The sequence below is a fragment of the Coloeus monedula genome (assembly GCF_965178545.1).
Source record: "Coloeus monedula genome assembly, chromosome: 8".
Classification (NCBI taxonomy): Eukaryota; Metazoa; Chordata; class Aves; order Passeriformes; family Corvidae; genus Coloeus; species Coloeus monedula.
In genome coordinates, this window is record NC_138788.1 from 20739245 (window position 1) to 20765787 (window position 26543).

General features: G+C 42.0%; 1 protein-coding gene across 2 annotated transcripts in view; it reads right to left on the reverse strand.

The window, feature by feature from the left end:
* Nucleotides 1-21802, reverse strand: part of ARHGAP22 (Rho GTPase activating protein 22) — a gene marked incomplete at both ends in the record, with an annotated part of 130597 nt that extends 108795 nt beyond the window's left edge. For both annotated transcript variants that reach the window (XM_082286622.1, XM_082286621.1), the window contains 3 exons: nt 2143-2230; nt 6220-6419; nt 21769-21802. In XM_082286622.1, the coding sequence (XP_082142748.1) occupies nt 2143-2230; nt 6220-6419; nt 21769-21802 (322 nt within the window). The remainder of the gene's footprint in view (nt 1-2142; nt 2231-6219; nt 6420-21768) is intronic.
* Nucleotides 21803-26543: the final 4741 nt, after the last annotated feature.

The following is a 26543-nucleotide window of genomic DNA, read 5'->3' on the forward strand; positions in this document are numbered from 1 at the left end:
ACAAAATGGGGAACTCTTCAGGCCACATTCTCCAGTGACGTCTGTGTCAATGACATTCTGTATTGACTGGCTATTTATAGTGTTTTCCAATACTTACTATCCATGTAGCAACTAAGTTTGCTACAAATGGGAACGGATTTAGCTGCATAAGTTAGGGAAAACATCTTCATTTTGCAGACAAGTCAGTGGTACACTAAGACTAAATCATTTTTCCAGGGAACACAGAAAAGTGCAATGTTAAAACCCCCATGTGAATAAAAATATCCTGGGATCCACAACCATGTTGAACAGCATCACTTTTTTCCACCCTTCTGAGCAGCCCCTTTCAACTAGCCACATGGCCCTGCTTTACCAACTCACCTGAAGCAACCTGCAGTGTAGGACCACTCTTTTGCAGTAATATAACCTGACAGGTTGGACAAGCAGAGAAGAATTACTACTTTCTCATTTGGAATCAGAAGAAACTCAAGCCTGCAGGAAGTTTAATCAAGCCAGACTGTGGCTCAGTTAATTATTTCAGATCACTGCCAGAACACATGGAATCATTCACAATCACAACAACCCAAGTGCTTTCACACTGCAGGTCCACAGTCCTCCTGCATCAGTATGGGGCACAATCTTTGGAAAATGGTGCAGATGTGTCACATTCAGACCAACAATGAATGCCACTTCCTTGGAGATCCTCCATGCAAGCTGGGCCCAATGCCCTGTGGTTTGTGGGACCCTGCCTATGAAGGCATGGTGCAGTATAAGAAAGAAAAAAGGCACTAACAGATAGTGCACAATGATAAGTAAGAGAAAAAAAATTAATCTCTTCTCCCCAGGTAGCTTCCTGTGTGTCAAACAGAATTCTGTGACTAAGTCACTGCAAAACACTGCTTTCTGGTGTAGTTCAAAATCTTACAGCACTGCCTGTTCTTGCTCTGCCTGACACTGTGTCAAGAGGGATGTGCAAAAAGGCATTTTAAGCCAGCCTAACAGGGTGGTAAGACAAAGACCCCAAAGTGTAAAAACACACCTGACTTCGCAGCAGTAACATTTAAATACAGGGGCAAATGTTGCTTTAAAAAAAAAATCCATTAAAAACAAGAGGCAGCCTAATGCAATTACTTTTATCTACCCTACTGACAGCTGTTAGTCTCTCCAATACTGTTGGGAGAGACAATGCTAAGCAGCATGGACAGGGAGTCCATGCAGAACAAGCTGGCAGTGAAGTGCACGATGACTGAGTCAGTGCACTCACATAATTTTTAGCAGAGTCACATTTGTCTCCTTCTTTGTTTCTGGGAACTCAGTCTTCAGGTACTGGGAGGTAGAGGAGCTGGCCTAGTCCTTACACAGCTCTCACTCATCGACTGTAACACTGTAGCAGTGCAAGAGGTTTTTGGTTTTTTCCTCTGTAGATCCTGTCACTTGAAACTGCCTCCAAAATACACTGCATTCAAACCCATGCACAGGGCTGGTCATCCCCCAAATACAATCAGAACTAAATCAACTGAATTCAGTTGCTCCTATGCTGCAACAAGGAACTTAATTCTAAATCTACTCTGGAGATACCAACTCTGTCCACAGGAAGCACTTATATGGGAGCTAAAATGACTGCAAAAGTTCTACATTAATACTACAGTGACAGATCATTAGATTTTCTAGCTAAAAAAATTACAGCCTCTCTTCCATGCTAGGTCATCTATTTTCTTAAACCTTTCATCCAAAAGGGAAATGTTTTGAAGCTTTTTGTCTGCCCTCCCACCTGCTTCCCAAAATAGGTAGTAAACATGAAAGAAATTGCATCCAGGTACTGCATGTCCCTTTTCCACAAGTTCTGTGCCTGTCTCTCCCATAACAACTGGAAGAACACAGTTTGAGAGACTGCACAACACTCCAAGCAAAGAGCCCTCTCCAAACAGAAAATTCAAGGAGCATGATGCATCTCAACCACTATGAAATGAAAATGAGATATCACAGGAGCACTCATATCCAAAACAACACCATGTAGTCAAGTCCCATTTCTCAGTCTCACTAGATTATCTGGCCGGTGTATCAGAACACTCAGGAGCGATAAGTACAACTCAATTACCATTAATGACAACTGATGGGAATGAGGTGATGTTATGTTGAAAGCACAAAGAAATGCTGGCATACCTGGGGTAATTTCAAAGAGATGTTTCCCTGGTTCATCAGGATTAGGTGGCAGCTCATTCACCTGACTGCCTTGCAGTAGTATCAAACCCTGTAATGGACACAAACATTAGTGAAAAGGGAAAGGCCACTAAAAGGGAAAGGAAAGGATGATGAAATGTATAGTAAATTCAAGTCCTGCTCATCTACTGAGCCCAACACCTTTCCACAGTTCTGAGCAAGAAAAGATTTGAGCTGGTCAAGCACCTGCTTCACTGTCCTTCCTCTCACACTGGACACTGCTGGTTAAAGGCTCTTTCCTCTGGAATAACACTACTCTGAGCACGCAGAAGTGATTCTCCTTGGTTTCCGTAACTAATTATCCCTTGCAAAAGTTTTATCTCACATTACATCTGTTCTTCCTACACCCTTGAATTTCTGGTTGCAGCATGCATTTGAATAAAATGGCCAATTTTCCAGAGATCCTCAGTACACAGAAGTTCCCAGGGAGGTACTAGAAGAGAGCAGCTAATCCAGTTTGCAAGGCAATAGACTACCCTTTTAATCCAAAGGACTATAGCTTCCCTAGAAAAAAACCTGAGCCCTTTTACTTCCTAAGTTCAAATGCTGCCAGTATTCAGCTTCATTTCCACTTTGAGCCCAAGCATAACTAACACAACGTATTCCAGTTTGGGAATTCTGGATAGCTGGTGACAGAGTATCTTCAAAGTGGGCAAAATGGTCTTTATGGAAAAGCTGAAAAAGATATCACAGGAAGCTCTTGTCCAGTAACAAGAGTGAAACAAGCATTTAATCTCTGATATTTTAAAGGGTTTCCAGTTAACGTTCTTCAGGACATATGCCTAATCAGACAAAATACCGTAAGAACTGGGACTCTCAAGAGTTAAGCCATGAAGAAGGTAATCAGCAGTTCCCACTCCTGCACTAAACTGCCCTGCAATGCAAACTGGTTCCAAAGCATCTTTTCTTGCTGAACAGAAAACGAAGACAGCTGTTTCAGTCAGGTTTTTTCACACATATCCCTGGTTTATGAGAATGTAGCTATGCATGTTTACTAATCTGGCAACAACCAAATCCAAAACACACTCGACCATTATAACACTGGTAATCAAAACAAAATCTAGTTATGCTATTTGTCAGTTTGCAGATCCACATATAATGGAGAAACATAATTAATGTCTCATGAGACAGACTATCCAGAATTTCAACTAACAGAAGACAACTCATCATATGACCTTTGCAATCTTCTCTCTAAAATAATGAGGCCAGATATGTTACTTATGATTGCTGCTATTCAGTATAACTTCCATAGCTTTGCTCCTTGGGAATACATCTTCCTACAGATGCTTTGTTCAACAGTGTAAAGGCTCAGTTCCTGTCCCCTGCTAGTGTAAGGATAAGACTATGGAAGGACACAGTGTAGGAGGGCACTTAGCAAAATCCATGCTGAGTGGTTTCTCAAGAATGTTTGTAAGATTTAAAATTGAGGTAAAATAAGTCAACACAACAGGATAAACCTTCAACACCCTTTCCTCCCAGTCCTGGTGCCCTGCAATTTGACTCTGAGGTTCACTGAAATTCAAAGATAAACTGAAGACATTCCAAAGATAACCGGAAAACACTGGAAAGGCAACTTGACAAAAATGCATCTGAAGTTACTCCAAATGGTATCAAAAAGTATTGTATAAAAACATCATCTTTCGAGTCCAGTGGACAGAACACATTCTAGAAAATTATGCTGTTTCCTAAAGCACAAAATTCAAGCCCACTGCAGATGCATTAAAGCTTTTTATCACGCCAAGCCAATACTGAAGGAAGGTTAATGAATTAGTTGCAGTGACTTCTGTTCCCCTGGAAATTGGGGAGGGGTGCCTGCTGTCTCCTTTCCTGGGAATAGAAATGAGCCCAAAGCTACTTAAAAAGCCCACACATATATTGACAGAGTCAGTAGCAGCATCAAAAGCTCTTTGCAAGTCAGTCCTCACTTCCCCCTGTCCTCATGGGGGCAAAAAAAAAAAAAAAGAAAACTCTGAAGAAAAGCAATGGCTGCAAGTCTACCCTCTAACCTTTGGTGCCTGATGGAGTGGGCTGTGCAACTGCAACTGTCAGGTGGCACACAAATATACACACCTTCAACAGTACTCTGTCCATTAAAGACAAGAATAATTCCTCTTCAGAAAGCCTACATGATTCTCCTGCCATTAGATTACAGTTCCACCTTTTCAGCAATACTATTAAAGGAAGAGTATCTACAGTTTTCTCTAAGAATCTGAAAAAACAGGTTTTCATAAAAATAGGCAACATGACATCCATAAACAAAAAGATGTGTTTCATGTTTCTCTTTTGAAACATTATGTCATAAATCTCATTTGACTTTATCAAGTAAACAACAAGAATACAACTCTCTTCCGGAGTATGTATAAATAATCAAGTAGGCAAAAGATCAATGAGAACTCTGGTGAAACTATTGATTTTGTTTTTACACACAAGCTTAAAGGCCATACTTAATAAATAAACCAAGAAGATTTAAATTAAGCATGAGTACCTTTAGGCTTGAGGGAAATGAGGGATTATTATAAATAACAACTGGTGAAAATATCTCCATGGCCAATAACAAAGAAGTCCCTCCAATAAAGAGTCTCAGTTATCCTCCTAAGATGCATGGGCACGCCTGTGCCATTGCCCTTTCATTCCAGAGAATCCCAAGCAACAGCTCTCTACAAGTCCCAAAAGTACATCTCACCCATGGGATGCATACAGTCGTAGCTGAAGTCAGATGCAAATCTAATTTGCAACTCCTACAAGAATAGTCAGGACATAGTCCTGTATCATCCTACAGAAAATGGCTTCCCACATTGATAAATGTATGGCAACCCTGTGCCCAAACAGGGCCAGGGTTAAAGAAATCCTTTACAACATGACTACCTGAGGCAGTTTATTCCTCTTCATGTTCACTGACACAGTTCAGAAGTGCCCAGCTCTCCACATGCATTGCATATGAAGATAAGGTGCTTGGCTTGAAAGTGCAAAATCCAGCTGCTACCAGCAGCATCCTGAGTAATCAGGTTACATCATCAAGTTGAAATCTCTCTAGCCTTTACACAGCAGACTATCTGTAATTATAGACCAAACCCCTGATCAGGAGAGTGCAAGATATAAGATGCAGTCAACATCCTCATTCATCTACCATATTCATGTCAGGCCCACAGGGGAATATTAATTTCCATTCTCACTCTACAATGAAATTTATGTGTGACAGTCAAGCAGACAGCTGCATCAAGCAGTTTAATAATCGTCCATAATGAGCGTGTGGATGGTGATGATATTACACAGGCTGACTGTCACTCTGTAATGCCTGTACTGACTCATCAGGAGCCAGCAGTACAGGGACACTGTCTGGCTCATTCAATTATGTTCCCTCTGTTCAATAACTCTGGTTAAAGGCCTGACAGTCAAAACAATGACTAGTGAATTATGATGCATAATCTACTGCAGCAACTAGGGAAGACCTTAGCACAAATGCTGCAATAGAATTTTACAGCCATTTGAAAAACATGAATAAGAAATTCTTCATCTCCTCTGTAAGCTTTAGCCCATAGCACAACAGCCACCCCCTCTCTCCCCACACTAAAACACATTACAGCCCATTCTCAGCATGTAACAAAACCTATGCACTCCACACACACACAAGCCAGCCCTGAGCTGGTTCACCTCATGGCTAACAATGGATTAACTGGGAGATAACGAGTCCCAGCTGAGCAAGCAAGGTTAATCACTCCTACCTCAGTAATCTGTAACTCCATAGCTCTTCCTGTCAAACTCCAGTCTCATAGATGACCATATTAAGATCTGGAGGTCAGCATGCCCTAGTGGGTAAATAAACACCTTCTAACCTTTTCTCAAGCTCTGTGACTTGTCTGGTAGTAGAGAAGCCTCCCTGCGACATCTCTTGCCTTTGAACCTCCTTAAGTGTGTATGGTTTTGGTGAGGATAGAAAACAACTGAAATGAGCTGTCAATCAAAGCATGACTGTGATCACAGAAGTCACAACCATTAAGTCCTACAGTTCTCTAGTCACACCTGAGGTTTAGTTTCCTCTTCATCCTTATAATAGGAGAGCTGATCCCCACGCAGCACAAACCACCGCTGCTGCCAGTTCTTCATAATGCTCCTTTGTTTCTTTAGCCAGCCACACTTCAGCACACGTTCTTGAGGATTTGGAGAAGATGCTCTGGAGGGAGGCCCAATCTGTTCACCCATCACCAGACTCCTTGACCGGGCTGAAAAGAGAATTACAGAGTAAGTGAAACAAAGAAATAACAGTAAGAACACTCAGAGAGGCTAAAGAACTGTTCCACATTTTCTTCTCAGATATGGACAGACCATTACATGTTCCCTCTTTGAACAGGTACTTGTTTTTCAGGGTGTACTTTCAAGTTCATGACAGCAAACACAAGACAAACGTCACCTTTTTGGTATTGCTCACTCCAGGGTGTGTAAAGAGACACAATACCACCACTAAGGCTTCACTGCTCACACTACCTTTCTTTGTGGCAAATCATTACTGCCTTCCACCTCTACATGGGAATAGTGATACTGCTCTCTCCTAATGGGATATTTGCCCAATGAGGATGTACAAATGTGTAGTGAGGGGGCACAAAGAGAAGGAGAGAGTATAAAAAAATACTCTCCCTCCATGCACTATCAGTCTGGGGTGATTAACCAGTGAAACCAGTTGCCACAGGAGAGAGAGGGGAAAAAAAATTAAAAAACTGGGGAAGATTCAAAAAGAGAATTGTCAATCAAAGGAGTGACTGTGATCTACACAAAAGGCATAGAGATAACACAGCTATCCAGAATTATTAAAGCCATCTCACTCTTCAGGGCATTCTGACATTGGTGCAGAAAAACAAAATTTAAAAATTTAATTAAAAAATAAAAGGACAAAATAGAGGAAAGAACCAACACGTAAATCTGAGGAAGAGTTTCAGAAACAGACAAGTGAGGAAAAGTTTATGCAATAGAAGAAAAGTCTATCAGTCTTTCTATCCTCCTCTTTTGCAGTAAGAGTACTAAAGCTGGGGCATTTAGAACTAGTCTGGAGTAGCACACAATGATTATATATTGCAGGCAGTAAGCCAGTTCTCTGGAATAGATAGGTTAGGCGACCTCATAGGTCTTTTTCACATCTACTTCCTTTGGATTTATGAAGCATCTTATAATAACAGTTATTATTTAATATTTCATGCCATTTTTCCTTCATTAGAGCTAACACAACCCTGCTCCATCCCATTTTCTGCATTCAGCTAACTTAAAGCACAATTTATAACTGCCCACTTGGAACAAGGCATGAGTTTACAGGCAAATACCAGTAAATCTGCATCACTGATGTCTCACATTAACATTGAACTGTTGCAGCTAAAAACCACGGAAGCTTCTTATTCAGGTATCCCTGACACACTACAGCTAATTCAAACTATCACAAGAAAGGGCAACCCTCTGCCTCTCAGAGTAGCATCTAGTTTTGTCTCTTTCGGGTTCAGACAACTAAAACGTGGCCTTGATGTTACCACCTGGTTTCTGCTCCTGGTGCCTCAGCACACAGTGATGAAACTGCCAGCATACGCCAAAGAAAGAAAAATAACGTGGATGTTGTGGTGTCTGGGGAATTAAAAAAAAAAAAATTAAAAAAAAATAATAATCATGATTGCAACATTAAACTTGATCCTATTCCTTCACTTCCATGAAGCAAACTGCAAAATAAGGAGAGGCAGATAAGGGACTTTGGTCAGATCTTTAGAGAGCCTCCTCAGTGTAATCCAGTGAAGGAAATTACATTGGTGTCTGTGATAAAATCTGCTTTAACCTTCCTCATGACCTGGCAGTCAGGTCATCATGTTCTGCTTTATAAAGAACTATAAACCAGCACATCTACACGGTTTTCGTCAGCAGAGGGCAGATCTGAATGGCATCACATCCTCTCATTATCAAGAAGTCTCCGTGACACAATCTCCACTTGTATAGTTTCATATCCTTTCTCCTCCCACTCTGGCTTAAGGATCCGCTCACCTCTCCTGTAACCATCCAGAAGGCACTCAAGTCTGACCCTAACAAATTCCCAGTTTTATAGACAAAAGATGGCATCACTTTTTTAGTCCTAAATTGCAGACTCGGTGCAAGCCCTAGCAGGCAGGATAGAATTTTTTTTTACATTTTTCTAAACTGCTAAGGTAAATCCTGCTACTCTCAACAGAGCTGTGAATAACAGGTTTTTATCTTGTGGCTCAGTCAAGAGAAATTAGGTTTCAAATTATAACTGTTTCAATGCAGTAAGAAATTAAGTTTTTATTTTGCTTTTAGTTTCACTTAAAAATTAATTTAAAAGTTGAAATGTTGTAAGAAGTGCTGCTGCAGCATCGCAGCTTTTTCAAAATTACTCTTCCCTTAATTTATGCCTAAAATACATTGCTGAATTCAATGTGAGCTAATATATAGCATTAGTCCTACATTAGTAAAGTTTACGAGCAACTTTTGGATTCTCCTAAGTAACCCAGTACTCCTTCATTCTGATTATTTCTGCACACTAAAAAAATAGTAGAAAAAAAAAATCTTAATACAGAGTTCACTTAAAATCAGGCCTTGATGTATCCAGGCATATTCTCTAAGCTCACTCACTGTGGTCTGAGCTCTCTCAGACAGGTATTTTCATTCCCATAAATATATCAAGAACCACCTTCCCCCATGCAGCCAAGATCCTCAGGCTTTAATTCGGCCCTTCTGGCCACACAGCAACCTCTGGCAGATGGTTACCAGAACACCTGGCCCCTCCCCATCAGGATGTGGAGGACCCCATCTCACACACAGGCTGTAACAAAACTCACTGGTCATGTTTAAATCTCTGTTGCAGAGGTCCATAGGAACTGAGTCAAATGAAACTTCTCTGCCTCATCCCAGGCCACACTTTACAATTATTATCAAACTGTAATCTGGTTTAGACTGTCCAGATTCCATTCCACATTCATGTTACAAACTGTGTCATTACAAAAATAAATATCCCAAACATTTGCTTTTATCAAAGGCACTATAATGGTTCTTAGGCAACATCTTGGCTATTAAAATAACCAATTAAGTGCTTACTGAAAGATGGATTTTGGTAATATTAGACTATCTCCACACTGAAGTACCTTAGCACCCTCCAACTTAAGCATGAAAATGCCATCAGCCCCCAGTTTTCCTGACTTGCATGTAGTATATACACCCTCTGCTACTTTACCTCTCCCTCTAAGAAATTCATTTAACTGGAAACCTACCATCTATATTGACACAGACCTCACAAAAGACATCAAACATCTTGCTTTGAAATAACCCCAAATATGTTACCTTGTATGTTCCCTCACTCCTGCTTTGGTACTACTTGTACAGCTCACCTAGTAATTATTTATTTTAGCCAAGACTTAAAGCTTTCCCAATCAGTCACTGGAGAATGCAGATCTTTTTCTTATTTTATTTTATGCAGCACCACATCTCAGTCAATTGCTCTGATTGTTAATTCTTCATGCTGTCTTAGCTTTCCATTTCCTTAGTTTCTGGTCGTGACTGTAATAGTTAATTTCATTAGGGAGATACTTAGCAACTTCATCTGCAAGTCAACAACATGGATCAGATAGAAATTTTTAGAAAGAGGAATTATTTATGGCTATTAACAGCATTGATGCTTATATTGCATGCTTCACAGAATACAGTAATTGCATAGAGGTCAGAAGAAAACTTTTACAGATGAGCACAGCCTGCCTTTAAAGCAGCAGCTATCTCAGACTACTGAGATCAAAATATCTACTTCTATAATCTGATGCAGTACATCAAGACCCTGATTCTTAATGGTAGAAATATATTATTTGTGCTCATCTATTTAACAGAATTATGGAATCAGCAGAACATAAGGAAGAAAACAAAATCAATAAATCAGACTCACAACTCAGCAAATACTTTACATGCTCTGGAGTTCCGATCCAGTAATGCGTTTTCAATAACACCACACAGGTTGGTTTTGCTCTTCACATTGTCATTAGTTGATTATTGATTTAGCCATATGCATAAGTTCTAAACAGAAATCAGTGTAGAAAGGATTCAAACTCTCCACGGATAAAGGTTTGGGATTCATTTGCACAGCACGGCAGTACTGAAATGCCAACCACATACCCACACCATGCCCACTCCAGGCAATTGTAGCACGGCAAGGTAACAACAGACCAGGCAGACACATAGGTGCCACTAACGAGTCGAGCCATTTTGGGATGGTAAATCATTGTGTAAGGCAAGAATCAGAATTACAGACCTTGAAAATACTCCTGTGACTGGAAGTGACACTGGCATATGGAAGTTCTCATATCGAGATGAATATGAGAGGAGGAATACAAGCAAAGGCAGTGAAGCAATGCTTAACACTCAGTGTGCAAATGCCTGAGACTACACTAAACAAACTCCCCTCCAAAACCCCACACTTGATTGTCATGCCTCTAATGGTAAAATCCAAGATTATCCTAAGGAGTGGGTGGGTCAAGTTGGATGGAGCCATACTTCCATTCCTTACAGAGGCAGCGATCCCTATCCAGAGGGCCATACACCACTACAAGAGTTCCTCTACAACTTAGACCTGCCTCCAAGCAATATCCACATTCCTGTTTTCTATCACATCTATTTTCTACCCTGAATATGCACATAACAGAGACAACATCTGCCCTTCCCTATCCATACCATCCCCCCTTCCTGAGTTCAATCCTGCCTGGCAACATTATACAATCTCTTCTGCTCTCCCTCTCCCAGCTCTGAACACCACTAGAGATTTGAGCACTCAGTAAGTACTTACTTAAACCAGACATGGAAATCAATCAACTCAATGCAATTCAACATCAATTAAAGTTGTAATCTTTTGAAATTTCATAGGCAGTTAGCTAAAATCAATACAGTCATTATAATTGATTCTGGCCAACAAACTGTCCTACAATAAAGGCACTTTGCTCTGGTGTTCCTTCAGTCTGATGACACAGTGACACTACATATTATTTCTAATATAATCTGTTTAAAGCACTAGCCACAAAGGGAAGTGGTTTCCCATACTATAAAAAATATTCTCAGTTGGTTTACTCAATTCAAATTTGGCCTTATAAAAAGGTTTCACTGGAAATACAAGTAATATGCTTGAATTTCCTTTCACTGAATTGTAGGCAATAAAATACTTGGTTTAGATTTTTCTGTATCCATCTCACAACCATATCTATGTTTGAATTTGATTGCTAAGATACCAGAGTCAGTAAGCACAAACAAAACCAAGATTCTTCCTCAGCACAATCTGAGAATTAAGCATCTTGAAATACAATAAGCAAAGAAATTAGTCAGAATATTTAATATTTCTAAGGAACTGGCAAGGGCTTTTAGTTCCCTCAAGACAGAGTAGCAATCTCTACAGAAATAAAAAGGTGCTACACAGTCACGTACCTGCTCCCATTTTGTGATCAGGATGACAATTGCCACATTCAGAAACACTAAGAGCCAGCTTGTGCTCCATCACTTCTACTCAATAAAGCTGCACCTGTCTGCTCAGAACATTTTATAGAGCAAAGTGATGTGCTGTGTTCTACTTCGTTCCCTTGATTTGGTTCTCTTTCAGCCAAAATAAAAACAGGAAAGGAAAAAATAAAAGGGTGTGGAAACCTGTTTCTGTTTGGGTTTTTTTTCCAAAAAAACCCTGTGCAGGCATTACAGTGGAAGCAGTTCTGTAACATTACAGTCCAACCAAAGGAAAAGCAGGGAGACAGCTTTATATATGTTTGTCTACTAACTTGTATTTTCTGCAGTGGTTGGAAAACCAGACTGAAAGTACCAAACCAGATAAAAAAAAAAAAAATACTTAAAGTCTGAAGGATTGGTGGATCTGTTTGTATAAATATTTACTTGTTATTAAATTCCTGCAAGAAAAACTGCATTCCCAAAAACCAGTTCACAAATGTAAAATCCAACATAAACTAGCACAATATACTATACTATAAACCACTGTAATTTCACTCTCAGACTAGGGATGACTGCTGTTAGAAATTGGCTATATTCACAGTCTGAAATACCTTTCAGCCCTTAACTGAAGAGCAGAAACTTTGGTTATACATTATTTACCTCTAGGTAAGCACATTCTGTTTAAAAACAATCACCAAACCCAAATAACCCTGCCCCCCAACCACATAGATAGCCTTTTGAGCAGAAAAAATACCAAAGGGGGGGGGAAGGGGGGAGGGGTGAAGAAAGGTCTGAATAGAAAGGAGATGACCAAAAAACATATTTCAGCTATGGCTAAAGAATCTGAGCCAGCATGAAGGACTCTGACAAGAAAAGATGAATGCCCACAAAGGAGCCCAAATGGCTTGGGAAACTAGACTGGTCCATGAAGGAGCACCCTATCTCCAGAACACAGTTCCATCTCCTCTCAAAGTCCAAAAGCTGAGGGTTCTGCTTTTAAGATGTGTGCTATTTTGCAAAGGTTGTTCTCGCATGTCTTGCACTGCCAGATCAGTCAGTGCTTTTTCACTGGCAAACTCCATGTGCACCAAGGAGTTCTGAAGAATAACACTGGACTGTATAAATGCTTCATATCAGCACTTTTTAAGGGTGAACATGCTGACAATACCTGGCAGAAAGGGAGGCAGGATTTCCTGCCAGTAAGCAGGTTCGGCACACCCAAACAACACTTGGAATACACGTAACTGGAACTGCTTCTGAAAGCTGTGTAGCCCCACCGTCCCGTAAGCTCAGGCACAGCAACACACATTACAAGTTGCCTATAGCCTTTTTAGGGTCATCACAGCTGACTCAGGTTTTCCATCTATCTTCAACAAGATCACAGTATTTCCTTTGTAGAATATGTAGAAAAACGATGCCTCTGTTCCACTGGCACAGCATTTATGGAACACAGTCAGAAACGAGGCAAAGACACACTAGTTTGAGGGAAGTTGCTCCCTGGCTAGAATGAAGAAATTAATCTTGGACTTCTTTGTGGTGTTCAACAGCCATGACTTTTCACCACCTTACAAATGGCATAGCCAGCTCTGTATAAAGCACACTGTAAATCAGAAAAATAATTTTATACCCCAGTGACCTGGGTGATGTGACCATAAAAGCCACTTTACTGAGCAGAGTTACTTTCAAAAGTATGCAGGTCGTTTATCTAAACATGGCATCAGGGGGGTAAGACTGAAGAAAGAAAAAAAATCAGCTTCAATCTCAGTCCTCTTTTCAAGTAATACAAAGTTCAAGGCTTCCATGAGATATACTAACCAATGACCTTGCAATGCCTTGTCTTTATTACATCAGAGATCACACATACAGTAGCACAAACAGATAAACATTAATGCAGAACCTTTCCACAAGTCAAGGAAAACCCAAGTATATTTGATAATGCAATCCACCCCATACAATACAAAACATAAAGACAGTGGAATAATTTAATCATTTTCTCCTAAAGACCAACTGACATTCATCTTCAAACTATTGTTACAAATTGATGGCATGCTGGACTTCAGGAAAAGCTAAGTATTTTGGCAATACATTGCTGTCATAAAGGGGCATTGGTTTGTTGGTTGACATTTCACACTGGAGACCTTTCAGCTATTGTACAAAGCAGTCCCAAACTTAATTTGCTGTCACTATCAGCAAGAAGGCCAGCAGGTCTCAACTCCACAGAACAGTTATTTAAAGAGTTTAACCTTGTATTTGCAAAATAATTTGAATTTCTGTTTCAGGTTGTAGGAATACGTAGTAATTTTGACAACTGTCAATGAACAAACCTTAAATACTGCAGGTAATCTGCCACCAGCTGTTCTCAAAAGCACCCTGCAAATACATGAAGCCATGCCAGTCTTTTCAAACCACCAGCATTAGATCATGGGTAAGTGCCAGGATGGAAAGATGATGGCTTGACTCCTTCTGCTACAACAGACTGACCTACCAATTTACTATCTAGTCAAGTGAAATAGCCCATGTCCTTTGTTACTGCAAAACCAGAGTTACAGACCATATTGACAGTGTAAGAACAAGTACAGAAACTGCTCCCAGCAAAAGACCGTATTTTCCAGTCCCTTTATCTGCACCATCCTCTGAGATCTTCCATCTGGATCCACTGCAGACTATTCAGAGGACAGATCAGCACTTAGGTAGTCTCTAATTGATGTGTTGCTTTAAAGCACATGCACTTGTTGCACACTATGGACGACAAAGCTATCTAGCAAACCCAAGCACCAGCTCTCCACTCCCACTGAACTCTGGCACAACCTCTTGCAAGCTGTACATCTTCTCCATCTGATTGGTTAGAACTGCATACCTGACAAGCACTGCTGAAGGGCATCTCTGTTGCATCTCTTGTAGTCCCATGGACAACCACACTGAGCTACAGCTTACCACTGCCAGAAGAAAAAAGTCTTATTCCTTTCTTTCTACTTCCACTCAGCTCTTTCCATCTGCCAATACACTCAGCCTTACATTCCCACACTACACTAACAAGGTGAGACCTTTTTATAAGAGAAGTTGCTCACTGTAATGGTAGAAAGTTCTCAGATTTTTTTTCTTGCTGCTATTTTAGTGAGTCAAATCAGGTCACAGAAGGAAGGCTGAATGAATACTTGTACTCCCTCTGCAATCAGCAGCAGCCCCTTGCAGTCCTCTCTATGGCTATGACTATTAATTTTTAATAATCTTTCCAGCCACAGTAGATTAAGGAGCTAACAAAAAAATGCTGACCACAGTAACACTCAGTTTGGAGCTGGGACTGTGGCCTGAGTTTGTACATCATCAAATACTGTGGAATCCTGATCAAGATTGTAGCTCTACAGCACTACAGATGCAGCATAAACATAGGTCCACTGCTGCCTAACAACTTGGGCTCCTCAGAGGCACTCCAGTCACCCACATGCTTTTGCTAAATACTGTCTGTGCCATGCCAAGCATGGGACATATTCTTCAGACACTGCAGTGTCTGCTAGCATCAGTGATTCCTAAAATTGATGTTATGAGCACCAAACATTTGTCCACCCTGCTCCATGAGATATCACTTCCCAAAATTATTCTGGACTGAAAAAATAATCTAGAGTAGAGAAAACTCTCTCAAGGCCTTTTGCCAGCAACTGGCTATAAAATGAAGTGATACCACAACCCAGCCACTGTCAGCAATAAACACCCCTGAATTCAGCCGTAACATTGTATTTCTCTTCTTTCAGACATCCAAAGATCAGGAGGGTATTCATGCCTACCCTGCTTTTTAGGGCATAACACTGAACCAAGAGCTCATTGTGCCTATTTCAACACTCTTGTACCTATTTTCAATGTGTGAACAAATTCTGCTTCCTTATGTATGCAACATCTGACTGACTTGCTGCACTGCCAGGGTTGATCTGGGGGACAAAAGCAGAAGAAATATAGGAATTCTTACTCCTACATTAATTCATACTCTGAATCTAAGTACTCAGATATTTGACTCATCATTATTTGTGACATCACTGGTTAATAAAACAAAGGTGGCTCATCCTAAACTGGAAGTCTGCAAAGGAGTAAGTATTAACCCTGGGCCTGCAGTTCTTCCAAAGAGATCATAAAGAACCCAAACCCTTTCCATGCAACAGAATCAGTTCTCACCTTAGAAACAACATATGCAGCTTGTCATTTATTTCCTATACCACAGGTTGGTTTTTCTAATACCAGTGCACAGGATGACAATCTTAGTGAAGCATAACATTTCTGAACACCTGCTTTTAAGGGGAAGGATATTACAAGTAACTTCTTTCAACCACAGCAAAAACCTAGTATCTCCTCTATTTAACTCTTCATAAAGACTAATTTACAGCTCATTGGGCACAAAGGATGCACAGAAAAGCTTGGTGGAAGGAATACATATTAGAAAGACTGTCAGTAGGAGCCCCCCTCTCCCATATTAGTTTTAAATACCTAAATACGTGCAGGCCTGGATAGAGTCTAGGCACAGATCCTTTCCTCTTCCATCTCAGCAGATGGCACATGCTGCGGCCTCAGGAAGGAGTTTCCCACCAGTGAACCTTTATCACTGCATCAACTACCCCTGCCCATACTGCAGAGAGCTGAAGAAAACAAACTAAGTTGTTTATGCTGCTGTGCTTGCCTAAAATTTACCATAAATGTTAAGGGAAGGCCAGCAAGGAAAGAAAGTAATTCTGGCAGTAATCTTACAATTAAGAGCAATACATTTATACAGGTAGTAAAAGTAGCAGGTGACTGTCCTCTCAGGAGAGAGGTGCTAGCATTTGTAGTGCTTCCACTGTGCTATTTATGCACTAATTTCCAGTTTCACCCTGTACTCACTCAGTGATGTTCTACTAGTAATTAGAGAGCCTATGGCTTCGTGATTTTTTAATATTTAATTCCCTCCCCACAAGTGTTCTCCCCAGCCATCCAGCTGCCCTCAGAGCTGAATTACTGCTCTTTCTCAAGGCCCCTTTCCCTCCCCAGGAGGTGAGGCTATGGCTCGTTATTTTGAATTCAGATTGCCTGAGCTTAATAAGCTGGTGCCTGCCTGCAAACTTTTCAGGGCTTTTTCTAAGGAGAATGACTGCCTGCCTGTGCCTTCAGGCAGGGACAGAAAGCTGCTATTGCCAATAGCAGCAATTACTCCAGCACACACCATGTATCCAATTCAAGAGCAGTATCTCTACAGAGATGAGAGGATTACACCTTTGAACAACTCATGTCCTTCTTCATGGGACATGCCACAAAGTAAGAGCGAGAACGCAAACCTGTCTCTTGAAGAATTCCACAAACATCACTTCCTTGACCCTGTCTCTATATGCAAATGGCCACTAAATCAGGACAAGAGAGGGAAAAAAAAAAAAAAAAAAAAAAAAGCCCAGAGCTTATAATGCAGCTCCTTGCCACACACCCCTGCACCAGAACAGCACAATGCTAGGAGCCTAACCCTGTACCAAGGAACACAAGTAACTCCATGCTTCATTCACCTCCCTAGGGCTGCACATAGTGAAAAGGGACCCTCATAATTTACTTGTCCTCTACGCTTCACCCTTTAGTCTGCTCCTATTTCTTCATGCTACCTTCAGGGAAGTTAGTCCAGCAATGCACCAGGTCCAGCCCAATGCCTCCTTCCACAGCCCCTGTACCCCTGCCTTAGGATTTAGACTTAGCAGCTTCATCTTAAGTTCCTCCAAAGCAAAATAACAAAACACAGGGCCATGCTGCAGGCAGCCCTACTGCCACCACCTCCTCCTCCTCCTCCCCACGGTCTCAGAGATGCCTTCCTCTACCAAATTGAGCTATAAACCAAATTACTAACACCTCATCCTTGCCTTTTACCCACATACCTTCCAGAGAGAAGCTGCTGAACTTGCCTCTCCTGCCTTAAAGGATCACTTATTTAAGGATATGGGGTAGTGAACCGCCCCCTCACAGGTGGGCTCCTCGTTAACGGTGCCTCTGCTCTGCCAGCTGCACGAGTCACTCTGATTGCTCCCACCCCAGGGCCTCGTGTGCTCCCAGCAATGTTGGTGGGCTCTGAGGGCTGAAGGAAGTGTTTGGAGGAGTTCACAGCTTCAGGGCTGTTTACCTTGGTTCCAGGAGTAAGAAACTGGGTGTTACCATTTGCCTGGTAGGCTGGAGATGCCAAGGCGCTGGTCTCCCAAGTGCTCTGGGATAGCTGTGTACAGCACCAGCCCCTCAAACCAGAGCTGAGCGTGGGGCTGTGGAGGCACCGGTGCTGCCCTGTGCAGAGCTGAGGCTGCAGGTGCTAAGGTGGCATTTGGTGAGAGGCACTAGACACATGAGAGCTCCTCTTTTCCGTCTTTCACTGGCTGGTGAAGGGATGGTTCTTCACACAGCATGAGGGAAATAACCCAGTTCTACGACAGGCATGTGAAGGATACCAGTACATTTGCAGCAGCCTAACTAACCAAAATGTTTCCCATCACTTTTCCCAGGCTCTAAGTTTTAATTAAAACAGACAAACAAAAGTTTAATTATTATGACTGTAAGAAAAACTTTCAACATACTGTAACATATGTAAGAGCATGTCACAAACAGAAATAATAGGTCAGAGTGTCACCCAAAAGTACAAGGTCCTACTAACGAGACAAGGATTATCCTTGGTGCCTCTACAACTGAGACTGACAGTGCTGAAGACAGGAATACTGTAAATTATATATCATGGCAGCAGGCTAACTTTCTTTCTATAGAGGGCAATCACATCACTCATTAAAATACAAATGCATAAGCCTGTAGTCACTCCAGCTTCCATTTTCTAGCACATTTAAATGCAACTGGGCAGGTGTAACCGTTTTGGGACTTTTCAAGTCAAGGAGCAAATGCTTTATTTCATTTTTTAATCTCTTAAAAACAAGGAAACAAAAATGCTTAGGACTGAAGAATGTCATCTGAAAACTGCCTCCAATCCATATGGAAAGTTCTCTTGCTTCCACTCTGCAAGGCTATATTTTTATGCCCCATCACATAAAAAGAATATGAAAATAGATGTTTTCCATTGCAGTCACTCATTTTGGGATCCTGGACTCGGCCAATTGCTGTGCATGAACCCCTATAGATGAAAAAATAATGCAAAATCCATTCAGACCCAGCCAGAATGAATGATTTCCCAGAAGGCCCATTTGTGCACATTAAGATTTTCAGTCTGTGAGATTTTGCACCTTCCTAGATCTTATGAAAAGAACATGTACCTCTGAATGCTGATTTCTGAGTCATAGATGTGAGGTTGCTGGTGGAACAGCAAGGACTGCCTTATACTTAATAGTTACTTTTAATAAAGCAAATTATCTTTGTTCTCTACTGTCCTTTTCACAGACATTAGGAACTACACCCTGGATCTCAGGCTCAAGTCTAGACACCGCATTTTCAAAAGCTTGAATGCCTTTAAACCCAGGAGCTTTCTTAAGGACAGTCTACAACTCAACCAAAAATGACAGCATCAGACATCACAATTCAATGTTTAAAGGTACATTCTCAGCAGAGAACTGGAAATAAAAGAGAAGTTTCTGAAGAATTCCTATTTGCACAAATGCTGGGAGCCTGAAGCAAAGAGCCAGCTAGCCACACACACATAGGGGTTTGAATCTCAAGAACTCTACAAATACATGAATATCCCTAGATTCAGCCACATTGCTGCCTTCTGTCACACTCAAGTAAAACTACAGGCTGTACCCTGAGTATCCTTCCTTGTCCCTTCTCTTCAATCTGTCTGCTCAGAGAAGTCACATTGCCTCCCTTACACAACGAAGTCTTCAATGGCAGAATTAACAGTCACTACTCTGAAAAGTCAGCCAAACTCATGCAGCAGCTTGCAGCAGATCAATGGCCCCTTGTTGACGTTCACTGCAAGCAGAACATTCTCACAGCCTTCTGAATAATGTTTGTCCACCGTTTATCACCTGAATCTTCACTGCGATCCCAACTGAGACTCCAGGGAGCATGAACTACCACTTCCCATTCACCTCAATCTTGCAAGGTGGGACACTTACCTTCAAGAAGCATTCAGCATCTTCAGAATGGCCTGTTTACAGTTCCTGTGAACAAGAGCTATAGAAGAACCTTGCAGGATTAGGTCCTATTTGGTAGGCTTTGATAGAGGTTACCAGTGCTTTGCCACAGCATTGCAAAAGTAGGAAAATTCCTGGAGTTTCCAAACCCAGCATCCCAGCTCTTTTCATGAGTTCTAAATTCATCCAGAAATAAACTTAGCACTGCACAGTTAATGAACCAAACAGGACAAACCTAGAGAGAATGACATGTACTGCTACAAATAGAATCACAAAGGTACACTATAGTTTGTCCCCTAAGTATCAATAGCCCCTAGGAATCTAGCATGTCTGTGGATACTAAAAAGCTAGGAGCAGAGGAATTTTCCAGCTGCTACAGCATCCTGTGAAATTTTTCTTTCTCATGCAAGCTAAGTGAGAAACAATTTTAGGTTTTTGTAAACCAAGGCTTTATCTTGCACTTGCAAACTTGTTTTCCAAGTTGTTATGGTACATTGAAGAAAATATTTTGAATGGGTGTTGTAAAGCCTCCACCAATCATTCTAGAAGGTGGTTGACCAAGGGACCAATAGTGTCACGCCACCCTTGTGAACAAAGCTATATAAGCTGATTTATATAACTAAATATAGCCATTTTGGCCACTTATCCTGAAACTGGACTCGTGTAGTTTTTCGCTGTTCTTGGTACAACAGTGACACATGTCTGTCCCATAACCAGACTTCAATATATATTAGTGCACAAATTAGTCTCTTCCAGGTGGTTTGAAGAAAGCAGAAGAATGGCAGGCATGACACAGCCTTCCGGTACAACCTTAGCAGCATCATCTAGCTTGTCTCATCAGAGCTATAGTAGCTGCCAGGAATGCTGGATAACATATATGAAAAGATTCCCTTAGAAGGGGGATGGCAAAGAGGCAGCATCTACAAAAGGCCTGCTGAACTTCTACAACATTGTGTAACTAAAAAATAAGTACTTATGATTTTACTGTGGGTGTGGCAGTAAATATCTGATCCTGACACCTCCACATGGCAGGAAGTTTCTTCCTTCCAAGATGCTAACAGCTACTTAATGGGCTGATGGTATTTTAAGGACTTTTAATCACGTAATATGGCTTCAATGTACAATGCAGTGACATTTGGCTGAAAGTACCTGTCTCAGAATCACAGTAGCTAGAAGCAGTGACACTTTTCCTATTTTATAATGCTGGCATGGCTGAAGAAAACCCTAATCTTTACATACTCTTCTGTGTTTGCTTTAGCTCCTAAATTACATTAATCTAATCTGTTTCCAATATGCAGGAAGATATCCCTCTGACATTGTCATTAGTTTGTGAGTGGCAATGATGATTTACAAATGCCATGTCAAATGAGGAACTGGTGCTGCCCCTGAAGATCACAGAATACATCCCCTGCCAGAACATCTCTTCCAGGTGACCTGACATCGAGACAACGGCTGTGCCCAGCCCCAGCTCACTGCTTAACAAACATGGCACACTATACCTCGCAGCTCTGAATGACTGCTCAAAGCAGCTGTTGCAAACCCAGGGCAGGTTTTTCTTCCTTCCTTCCTTTTGTCTTGCCCACAGCTCACAGAAATAGTATCTCCACCTCCTGCTTCCAGCCCTGCAAGGATAATGTGCTACAGCAAACTGCTTCTCCAAGATGCTGCAGGTAAACCAGGCACACCTGTCTCCAGCCGTTATAATGAATTCACCGTTAGAAACACAGCATTAGCAACCAGTACAGGGGTGAAAAGGCTACGTCGAGTCCCAGGACAGAGTACTTTTTTTTTTTTTTTTTTAGTTTATCCCTGCTGCTCAGCCCAGACATTGCAGACCATGTTGGTGAACACCAGCACAGGTCTCCTCCTCCTTCTGCTTCCTTCACCCCGAACAGCCACTCCGCTGCCCTCCCCAGGGCTGGCTTCAGCCAGCGGGGCAGCAGCCACTGCAGCCGGGGTGGGGGACACTCCGCGGGCAGCGGTACAGGCTCTCCGCCGCCGCGAAGTTTCCCCGCGCCAGCAATGGTCTCCGTCCCCACCCCGCGAGGGGCACGGGTCGCACACTCACCTCTCCTGGCCTGCCTGATCTTGGGGCTCAGCATGCTCCCGGCTGGGCGCTGCCCGCAGCCTCAGCGCCCGGCTCCGGCCGCCGCCCCGCTCATCGCCGCCGCTCGCCGCTCCAGCCCTGGCTCGGGGGCGACGCTTCACGCGGGGCTGAATAAGCCCTAATACATTATTTATCCGGCCTCGAATTAATTCCCATCCAAACTAGGCATTAAGTGTCTCGGTAATTACTGCCGATAGATCACCACCGCGCAGACACGAGGGCTGGCCCTGGCTCCTGCCGCTAATTGGCCACGCGGCCGTGTGATCAATGTGCCGCTTCCAGGGAGCAGCGCTCAGCCCCGCTCCAGAGCTGCGGCTTCCTCCGGTGCCGTGCGCTCAACAGATGCTTTGACTCGACAAGGATCAGATCAGGAGCTGAGCCTGATTCAGCGGGATTTCCTCTGCGCTGGAAGAAATACCAAGAGCGGTGGTCCTGAGGGCAGCGGCGTGCTGGACCACCTGCTGTGCCCTGCATCCCTCCCGGGGAGGCATCCCGGTGAGAGCTGGGGAGCCGAGGGAGAAACGACCCACTGCACTCTGTGACTGAGAAAAATATTTCTTGCCTGCACTGACAGCCTGGCAGGATGGGCACAAGGGAATGTCTTCATTACATTTTACATTGCATGACATTTTAGCACCCATCATTTTTATTTGTACTGTTTGCTAAGCTCACCCTCACTCCTCCCCGGGAGGGAGGCAAAGTCTGCAGTTCTGCAGACAGTAATGAAGAGGAGGAAAGGACAAACATTTGTTGAAATAGATAGAAACTATTAAGTAGTGTCTATAAAATATAAATAGATAATTAGATGATAATTGAGTAATGGACATATCCTGACCCTGGGCTGCTCTTAGCTCCATCTGCCTAGCAGTTCCTCCTGTGAGTGCCAAAAAGGGGTAAATACTTCCCTAGCAGTGTACGTGCCCTGCAGTATCACCCTGCAGGTTTGTATTGCTGAGTTACACTGACAAAAGACATTTGAGATTGGCAGTTTTCTCCTCTACCAGATCTATCATATCTCGGATACTTAATGCTGGCTATCAAGTTGTATCTCCAATACTGGAAGAGGTTTTCTGGCTCTTTATAGAGGTTGTACTTCTCAATGTGCAGATTGCAGCAATGGCTGAGATATTTTGGACCTTTTGCTGCTGGTGGAATAAGTGATTGTAAATCTTTGAGTTCATGGTGGCATGAACTCAGATTTACACACTTGTATGTGAGGATAGAAGTGAGATCTGAACTACCATCTCAGTTCTGAACACACAGCCTCCTGCAGTTATCTCCCCACTAATCATCTGTTTTAGCTGGGTTTCAGCACAATGAAGAATAGCTAACTGGTGATCTCTTGGCCAGCAAACTTAACAAGTGTCCTGATACTGTGGACAAGCAGAAGGAGCATCAGCAGAGGGATGTTACACTTCTGCCTTTCTGTCCAACCTGAGACTCTGGATCAAAAAGTCGTTCCTACTAACCACTTAATAGAACTCTTTTTCTCTCCATATTTTTAGCAATTCCTGTCTGTTTGGGTGCTGTTTATACACACCATTTTGCAGTTTGAGCAGGAAGTCAAAAGGTGTGTACAGTAAACATGACAAGGGATAAAGCTGACTGAACTTTTAACCTCATGGGAAGCACAGAACACTTCATCCCGCTAAGTCACTTCCCATGAAAACTTGATTTCCCCTCTGGGAAAAAAATAATATAGCATGACCTATATAAATAATAATCATTTTTAAGAGTAAAATGAAAACATTCAAGAAAATAACAGCCTAACACTAAACGCTAACCTCTAAGTTTTTCTTGTTAAGTAAAAAAAAAATACTCAGTGCAAATGGAAATATTCAATTTGACACTGTTTAAAATATTTTACTTTGACTTAAACATTATCAGCCCTTCTTAAAGCAATTTTTAAAGTGGAAACATAATTTAAATGCTTTTTTAAACACTTGGAAAGTTGGGGGGCCGGGGGGGGGTTGTGTGTTGGGATTTTTTCCTCCCATTTAAGTATTGGTCTGAAGTCCAGGTCTGAAATTCTCAGGCATTATTTGGGGAAAGTAAACTGCTTGCCAGGGATTTTAAAAAACCCCAAAAACAAACCAAATGAAATTAAAACAAACAAGCCAGCTGAGAGGAAAAAAAACCTTACAACAAAACCATCACCTCCAGTAAGTGGTTCCATGCTGGCTGCAATGCTTTGGTCTGAAAATTTAGAGAAATAGCTCCTCAAAGAAACACTAAGAGTAGATGCAGTAGAAAGGTAGCACAAGTTTCTAGAAGGAACCAGGCCCTATGGGAATGTTTAATTCCTAAAGTTTGTGTGCTGAACTGCTTAAACTGAGGAAGATAATTGGGACAAGTAATCTCAACAGTTTGTATTTACCTTAATTCTCCTGTGTGAGTTTAACAGCTCCTTTCCATCCCAGCAGCAGAGATATTCTCCCACGTAAGCACATTCTGCAAAGATGAGAGAAACCTGTATTGTGATCCTGAAGTGCATTAATAGCCTTAATGGCCTTAACACACCTCCCATGGTCACCATCCACACCCTCTGCCCATAGGTCCAGGGTCTCTATTTAAGCCCAGGCTTGGGCTTCATATCCAGCTTAAACTATCTGGTAGGAATATTGGTCTTTAATGCAGCTGTAGTGATAGACTGGCTTTTCAGCTTGGCCTTGCATGTCCCTCACTGCTGTGGAGCTACCTAGTAACTGGAAGATTGTGTCTGCCATTGGTAATCTTTATTCTGCATAATTCTCACTCTTAGCCATGGGTTGTTTTCCTAGCTTGACCCTAGACCTGCTTCTTCATCATCATAAATGTGTTTGATGAGCTTGATTTCTGATTGAACCTGGCCACTTCTAAATCTTTCCTCCTTACTTCATTCAGGTACTGTGGGGACTATGACCTGGCCTGCTGTGCTCTCCCTCTCTCCCTTAGGGAGGAAAGGGGTTTTGCTGCTCATTCTATTCTAGAGCTGGGCTCTAAGGGTGGTCCTATTTAGTAGGCTTCTCAGAGTGACTTAGGAAGCTGCTGGGCTGTAGGCAATAGGGCTTTTATGACTGATCTGAGTCAAGAGGGGACTGATGGCTTGGAACATTAAAGTGATGATGTGTACCAGTTGCTGCAAACCACTGCTCTCGTGCTTATATCCCTCTGCTTGGTCAAATCCAGAATGATAGTCAATTGCAGAGCTCTAAGCATCTAGTGAGCTAGAAAATAGAAATCAGTTGACTGACCACATACTGCAGAAGTGTTACTGTGACTCGTATGTGAATCTAAAAATAAATGTGGTCATTAATTATCTGCTGCCTTTTTGGAATGTGGAAAAACTCTATCAGAAGTGTTCACCATTGATTGTTAAGCACACATAATGAAGGCAGGTGATGTGACCTAGGGATTAGAGAATTTAAGGAGAGTGAGGACATGGGGTCTCTTGTCTTAATGATGGCTGATTTCCCATGGCGACAAGCAAGATATTAAATCCCAGGTCACATCCATATTAATGCAGTGTTTTGAGATCTGGGATTGGCAAGTGCTATCTAACTGCAGAGGATGATAATAAGGTACTGCAGCAGGGACACTCACAGAAGATATGATTCATCTGTTGGCGCCAAGGCTGATGACTGGAGGCTAAGAAACACGGTGGGTGCTTGAGACGGAAGAGTGTGTGGGCCAGTGAAGTTGCTGGAGCTGTTGTGAGGTGGATTGAATGGATCTCTGTTTCCCCAGGCTGCACACACAGCATGCTGTCACCTACCAATTATCACACGGTATATCCTTATTTCCTCCTCCTCATCTTCTGCTTCCATCTGCAGGCCAAGGACTTGTTGTAACTAGCTGACTGATAACATTTTCTTTGCTCATCAGCATGATGCACCTGGATTAAAGCCCAAGTTCAAATCACCCTGGACTTTGGCCCCATGGAACTCTAGATCCAGTTTATTTAGACTGTAACCAAAATTGCAATCTGTTCTAATATGTTATGAAGTGGAGTTGATAGAAAAGGGTCCAAAAAACCAAGGAAAACCGTGGTGAGCATTTTGAGATCAATAACTGCAGCAGCATTTCTTCTGCAAGGCAAGTTTGAATGGTTATGTATACAGGAACTGTGAAATTCTGCTGAAGAAGTTTGTGCATAAATCAACAACTTTTCAAGTATCTAATGACCAGAAGAAATTTCAGTTTGATATAACCCTTGTTTACAGGCTAAGTGATCACCACTTGAAAACTCTTGATGCTCATGATGCCAGATGGTTTTCCAGGTGAAAAAGGGCACTGGTCTTTCAGCTGCCAGTAACCAGTGATTTTACTGGCAGTCTTAGGAGTTATAGCAAGAAACACTCAACCCATGAAGAGAGAATTACCCTGTTTTTCTTTGGAGATGGCCTCTCTAGTACCACATAAACTGATGATGCAGAATGGAGAAAGCTGTGTTGATGTTCTAGAGCAGCTCTGGAAACAACTGGAAGTTCAAAGGTATCTTTGAGGGAAAAAAAGGTAATTCAGGAAAAGCTTTAGTTTAGGGATTATCTAATGCCAAGGGACAAAGAATGGAACAATTTCTTTAGCTTTGGCTGAAAAGTAAGAAAATGCATAAGCCTAATGACATCTTGGGCTTCCCAGGGGTAATGCGTACTGCAGGAGGCAGTGAATGTGCCAAACACATCATGACTACCAGGAAAGGACAGAACTATGATCTTACAGAATTACATTCAGGAATGAGGGCTAAGGGGGAGACT